General features: G+C 44.1%; 1 protein-coding gene across 2 annotated transcripts in view; it reads left to right on the top strand.

Annotated features, from left to right (window-relative positions):
• tln1 (talin 1) overlaps nt 1-6101 on the top strand; it is a 73944-nt gene extending 67843 nt beyond the window's left edge. For both annotated transcript variants that reach the window (XM_049019307.1, XM_049019308.1), the window contains exons 55-57: nt 105-287; nt 3937-4062; nt 4330-6101. In XM_049019307.1, the coding sequence (XP_048875264.1) occupies nt 105-287; nt 3937-4062; nt 4330-4464 (444 nt within the window). In that variant the 3' untranslated portion in view covers nt 4465-6101. The remainder of the gene's footprint in view (nt 1-104; nt 288-3936; nt 4063-4329) is intronic.
• The last annotated feature ends 593 nt before the right edge of the window (nt 6102-6694 follow it).

Genomic DNA, 6694 nt, shown 5'->3' with positions numbered 1-6694 from the left:
TAAAATGGTTCAGTGACTAACACCATTACTCCAGTGATATAATATAATAATGGCTTTTCTAAGTCCCTCTACCCTCATTTTAACTCATTGCCATATCTCGGTAGGCTCGAATGGTCGCCGCGGCAACCAACAACCTGTGCGAGGCGGCGAACTCGGCAGTGCAGGGCCATGCCAGCGAGGAGAAGCTCATCTCCTCGGCCAAGCAGGTGGCCGCTTCCACCGCCCAGCTGCTGGTGGCCTGCAAGGTCAAGGCCGACCAGGACTCCCAGACCATGAAGAGGCTTCAGGTCAGACCCCCTGGCATCTCATCCAGTCCAGCCCAGTACAAATAGTCAAACTTAAATCCTCCAACCAGTACACACCAGCTGCTAAATACTGTAGTCAGAGTTTTTAACAAACTACAAGCAGAATTTTGTAGACAATCAGCCCGCTGGCTTTATTTATTATTGTAGAAGCATATTTCAGTGATGCAGACAATGCCGGAGATGCTGACATATTAGGAACTCTCCTGCTCTAATTTCGGAAATTGTGCTTGACATTTACACTTATTGTTAAGTGCACGGGTCATTTTGCACTCTGTGAATCTTCTCATCTCTTTCCTGACTCGACTTGTATCGGCACTTGTATCGGTACTTTAAAATCTGCTGACCTTAGGGCTTCTATTTTAATTACTAAGTAAGAAATCTTTTGTTTTACGATCGCCTCCTCAACAATAAGGTGAAATGAAGTACAACTAGAAAGCCTAGAGTCAAAAATAGCCAAGGTAAAGGAGGGTCTTTCAATTTCTAGGGTTACATGGCAGCCCCCCCCCCCCCCCCGCCCATATGTACAGCTGTCACGTTAGGATTAGGCCGTTCTGTATTTAGACCAGGTTACTTCAGAACTCCCACCCAACCTATCTGCAGTTACCAGATGATACATCAGAATCAGTTGGGTGCTGAGATCAATGTGGTTGGTTGAACTTGATCTGAAGAGCATCAGGCTGTAGTATTCATTAATGGCCTGCATCATGTGGAAGACCTAACCGTGTTGCAGGGTTACTGGCACCTCCAGACGCTGCGGAGGTCCTGTCCACTTGCAGCGAAGTGTGAAGGTCATCGTCCATACAGAGTTTAACAAGACGCCTTTGTTGGGCATCTCTAAACTGCAAGGAACAGGGTCACTTCATCGCCTCCTAAAATAATGAGGTGTCCAGCGCTCTCACCTGTGTTTGCCTATGGGGCAGAAATGCTTTGGCATGTTTGGTCAAGAGGGTCTAGACAAGGTCAGCACAAGTATGAATAAATACTTCGTAAAGTCACTCCGGGTGGGACAGAGAATAGAACCACATGACATGGGAATGGAGGACGGAACAGGGAATTTTTTTGGGGACAGCAGGGTTTATAAAAACTGTGGGACGAGAGGCGTCAGAGTTGAGTCACGGAAAGGCTGATTGTTTATGCAAAATTCATTCCCAGTCACATGGGATGAAGGCACCAATGTAGTGGGCTGACGGGCGTTTCACGTGACTGTTCCCCATCCTAGGAGATTTATCCCCAAACCTCACTGTCTGCAAACTCAACACTGCCATCAAATGTGTGTCCAGTCTTACTCGCATTCACCACCGTCAGGATATAAATGCGGGTTCAAAGGATAAATTTTGTTAGCACGTTTCATTTATACATTATACATTTTAGCTCTCGAAGCTTAGCACATATAACTCAAATCTCATCATTTATCAACAGAAGGCATCTATTTCACCAAGCAGGCCTTAGTAGTTACACTTTGTATTCTGAAACCTACAGGGTTCTAATCCCTGTCTAGAAATAGGGCCTCCGTAAAGCATCATGGCGTTTTTGCCCCCCCAAGCTGGACAGTGGGACCTCTCGTGTTCTCTCAGCCAATCAACGGAGACTTATCTTGTCCGGTGTTTAACGCGCAGCTGCTGGGTAACGTCTCTATGTTTGTGTTTAATGTCCCTCCACCTGAGTTTCCTTCAGGCCACTAAGATTGTCACTTGAAACCCGAGCCTTGGATTCGGATGACTGTCAGCTCCGTAGCGGACTGATATTTTCTGCAGGCCTGAGTTATTGTTGAAAAGCTGCGGAGGGGAAAAAAGGAACTCCTGTTAGCGATTCGTTGGCTACGCTACAGATATTTATTTTCCAGTCTGCCTAATTTAAGAAGTATGGGGTTTGTTGCCGAGCCAGAATGGATATAATGCAGGGGGGACACAGGCCGGCAGAGCGGTACAGTGACAGCAACAGGTGGCCCGGCCACAAGGACTGAGTGCAGCTATTTTATTGGCCGGCGGAGTCGACAGTCATCCAAAATATCTTCTGTAATTGGGCAAGTCAGAATGAGAAGGTATAAAGAATCAGGGGCAGGGATACGGCCGGTTGTGTGGCCCATCGGGTTAGGATGCTGTGCTCGTAATACGATGGTCGCTCGCTCCAATCCCAGTGCCAGCAGAGTGACTTCACCGCTGGGCCCCTGAGCGAGGCCCTTAACTACCGATTGAGCCCGGAACTTTCTGCCCCTTGCTTGCTCAAAAAAATATGTACATCGCTTTGGATAAAAGCGCCTGCTAAATAAATAGATAGAATAGAACACAGACCTGTAAATTAAAATACTTGTGTGATTAATCTGATGGTTTGAAATGACACATAGGCCTCGCTTTTCATTCAGCCTGCAAATGCTTTTTATGAATATTTCATACCAAACGATGATGGAAAAACACCTCTGTCACCTGGTAAAGAATGAGTCTGAATCCGCCGTGTCCATTTAGAAAGCATTTCCTCCCGGCCAGTAAATGTTCTCCTTGGTTTTCACTCTTCATTTTAAGAAGACGCTGTTTTCACACATTCTCCGGGTATTAGAAAGGCAGTGACGTAACCATCGCGCCAGCCTTCGCAGTGCGTTCTGCATCTTCCTGGGTGTCAGAAGACCTGCGCTGGCCAGCATGGCGACATCACCCCTACGGAGCCTGAAAAGGCAAAAAAAATGGTTGTTTGCGATCTGCTGCCTGCCAGATGTATGTCTCCCCTCCTATGAGTCACTGTGAGCATCACTTCTGCTCTTCCAGCATTGCCTTTTAAAGCCATTCGGGAAGGACCAGGAAATACGAGTGTCTTGGTTTCCTGCGAGACCTGGCAGACGTCTGCATTCCCATTACAGAATCGACTGTTTATTAACAATGAGGACAAGATGTAGTGATCTGAAGCAGCAGTGAGTCACTGTCTGGCAAATGCTGCTTATAAACATTTTTATTTCACCCTGAGATCAGTCAAGACTGATTGATTTCTCCATTTACATGAGCGTGATTGAGAAATGGATCGCTTGATTCTTTGGGCATTTTTGTCTGTGAATGCCTTGTGATGGGTTGGCACCCCACCCTGGGTTATTCCCTGCCTTGTGCTTCCAGCACCCAGTGGTGATGGCCAGATGAAGCTTCATGAACCACTTGCTGTATTTTTTGACCCCACTAGTTGGTGCTCCCTGTTCAAAAAAGAGCTCAAAGCATGCCCTGAAGCAAACCAAGAGCAGCATCTAGTGTGATCAGAAAATGCAGCAAATGGTTCATGAAGCTTCATTTAGCCATCCCTAGCTTCCGGGATAGGCTCCGGACCCCCTTGCATAGGACAAGTGGGTATGGACAGTGGTTGGGCAGATACCATTGTCTGCGATTGCTTCCCAATGACCATCTTCATCATTAACAAATGTGATTTAATCAATGCATTAAGTCTGGGATTTCATCCTGTACTTATATTGCAAGTTGTTGAAAGGGTTCATATCTGATATGGGCTTGTATATATCGAATGAACAATACTTGGTTATCCAAACATTTTGGAGATTAGAAAAATGCATCTTGCTCCTTACTGTGCTCTACTGTTGAGTTGGTGAACTTGGTGTGTCGGTAAGCTGAATATTACCAACACGTGCATGTGCTTCTTCCAGGCCGCTGGAAACGCTGTCAAGCGAGCCTCAGACAACCTAGTGAAGGCAGCGCAGAAAGCGGCCTTCGATGTCCACGACGACCAGGATGTCGTGGTCAAGAACAAGATGGTTGGTGGCATCGCTCAGGTAAGCAGAGCGTCGGGGCCTTGATGAGAGCCCTGCACACATGAGACTTTTCCTCATTTGGCCTTCTAGAGAGCCACCTGGAGCAGTTCTTGGAGTTAAGGGCCTTCCTCAAGGGTCCAACAAGGACATCATTACTCTGGCAGCCACGGGATTTGAACTGGCAACCTTCTGGAAACCGCAATAGATTCCCAACCCACAGCATAACACATCATTGTTACTGTTGATGATGATGTTAATTAAGAATCTCCCCCCCCCCCCCCCCCCCAGATCATCGCGGCTCAGGAGGAGATGCTACGCAAAGAGAGGGAGCTGGACGAGGCCCGCAAGAAGCTGGCCATGATCCGGCAGCAGCAGTACAAATTCCTCCCGTCAGAGCTGCGGGAAGATAGGCAAGACCAGTGAGGCGTGCCGACCCGGCAAGGGACCCTCGCGAGGTGGGGGCGAGTCAAGGCTCGCGGCTGAGTAACTGATCGGCTGCTTATCCAGGCAGCGACATCATGGTATTATGCTTATGGAAGCAATATGGCTATGCGATCAAAGAAAACATGTTCGTAAAAGAGATATATCGAGTTTTCTGTTTTTTATTTTTTTTTTTCTGTTCATCACACATAAAAAGCTTCAAGGTGCCACTTGTTTGTTTGAATGATGTATGCAGATTTGTCGAGAAACTGTGTTTTTATTACTTCTATGTGGTTAACTTGGTGATTAACTGTAGGTTAGCATCCGCTCGCTCAGTCAGCGACCGTGGCTATAGCTTTATTGAAAAACGAAAACAGAACATAAAAAAACATCAATGCAAATTCGTGTTTCAGCTTCAAAATGCATTTCGGTGAGCACAAAACATACACCTTCGCCAGGGTCTGTTTTTGCTGTCGCGTAATTATTTGGAAATTTCAGTTGTCCCAATGATGACTCGAGGGTAAGACTTTAACTCTTATTTCACTGAGTAATCAGACAACAGTCTTCATCGTAAGAACTTAATTTTCAAGCTGTGCAGAACCTTCAGACCCTCTGGAAGGTTCTGCAGAGAGCACCTTTCGACCGGAGCAGCAGGGCGAAACTTTACATACCCTCATCCAGGAAATTCAGGGTGCAGCTGTTGCAGTTTGGACCAGAAGTGCAATGATTGATTTTTGCGTTGATACAATTCAAGAAGGCATACATATCATTTTTTTTAAAGCAATGAAATGTTACAAATGATATCTTCTATTAAATTTATATATTAATAAAGTGTCTGAGGTTTTTTTTCCAAAGGGTCTGCTTTTAGAGCGATGTATATTAACACTCAGTATATCTTGGTAGTTTTCCTGAGTTTTATTAAAATTTATAAATTGCATTTTTATGGCTAATGCTCAAAGGTCATGCTCTGCCCCGCTCCCCCACCGGTGTTTGTGCTACTCGCTGATATGTGCCTAAATTCCACAGATATGGATATTATACATCGATATTAATATTATAGGTACAGATAAACAATTTCAGCATTTGAAATTGAATCGACAGTTTATCAATGTGATCTGATAAATATTTCTATGATAAATAATATATTTTATTTGTCCAGTGTTACCTGTATATGATCAAAGGCCTTTATCGTACCTTCCTGTCCAGTCGGATTGCCACTGCATCAGAAAAGTGCCTGTGTATGTATTTTATATTGTATTGTGTTTGTGATGGTTAACCTTTCCCTGTCTCCAAGTGCACTTATCAGATTCTTCAGTTTCTAAAGTCATGGAAGTCCACTTTTCAAAGTTATGTCTTTTTCTCTCTCTCCTTTTCGATCATTATCTTTACTGAGAGTTTGTATAAGCTTTGGTCCATACAAACAGACTTGACAGACCTGAGGTTCAGACAATCTGTTGGTCAGGAGCATCTGGCTGGCCAAACATACTATTTTGGATTCTGTGTTATTTTTTTCCATTTTGCATTTTAATTTTGATACTCTATCAATCAATTAACAGTGCTTTTGGGGGGGACCCGTCTTTATGTAAAGAACAGTTATGTTTGGAAGCATTTTCATTTAATAAAGCTGGTTTATAAAGAAAGGACTGAAATCGTCATTTTTGACTGATTGTTGTAAAACTGAGTTTGGTCATTTTATATTTTAAACTGATGGAAGTAAAGATGAACATGCGTTCAAAGAATAAAAAATACATAAACGCATTTCAGAAAACTGTACATACTGTTACAATGCGCAAGCGGTCATGCACTTCCCCGCCGTAAAACTTGTAGCATAAAAAACACCGATACGAGACTGATACGACCCGTATAAGGACGCGTGTAGGTGCAGAATATAACCTGATGTATGACTCCAGATAACATGAAGGATGCAATTACTTTATTAAAATGCACTAGTGCCTTTTGTTAAATCACTTTACGTGGTTAAAAGCATGCCTTCGCCGACATCCAAAAATCCACAAACTGAAACGATTACATAACTAAACGAACAGTCCGCAAGATATACACATGTTCAATAAAATACACTGTAAACCCGTAGAAAGTTGACCACGGCAGTGATTTCACGGGATGGTTCGGGCTTCTCTCTGGAGATATATTTAGGACAAAATTTCATTCCAGTGTGATTTGAACATAAAGAGTAATCGCAGCCTCCCAAAGATGGACAAAATATCTGCGCTAA

This window comes from Brienomyrus brachyistius, chromosome 7 (genome assembly GCF_023856365.1).
Source record: "Brienomyrus brachyistius isolate T26 chromosome 7, BBRACH_0.4, whole genome shotgun sequence".
In the NCBI taxonomy this organism is placed as follows: domain Eukaryota; kingdom Metazoa; phylum Chordata; class Actinopteri; order Osteoglossiformes; family Mormyridae; genus Brienomyrus; species Brienomyrus brachyistius.
The sequence above is the reverse complement of the archived record's forward strand: the minus strand, read 5'-3'. Positions and strand labels throughout refer to the sequence as shown.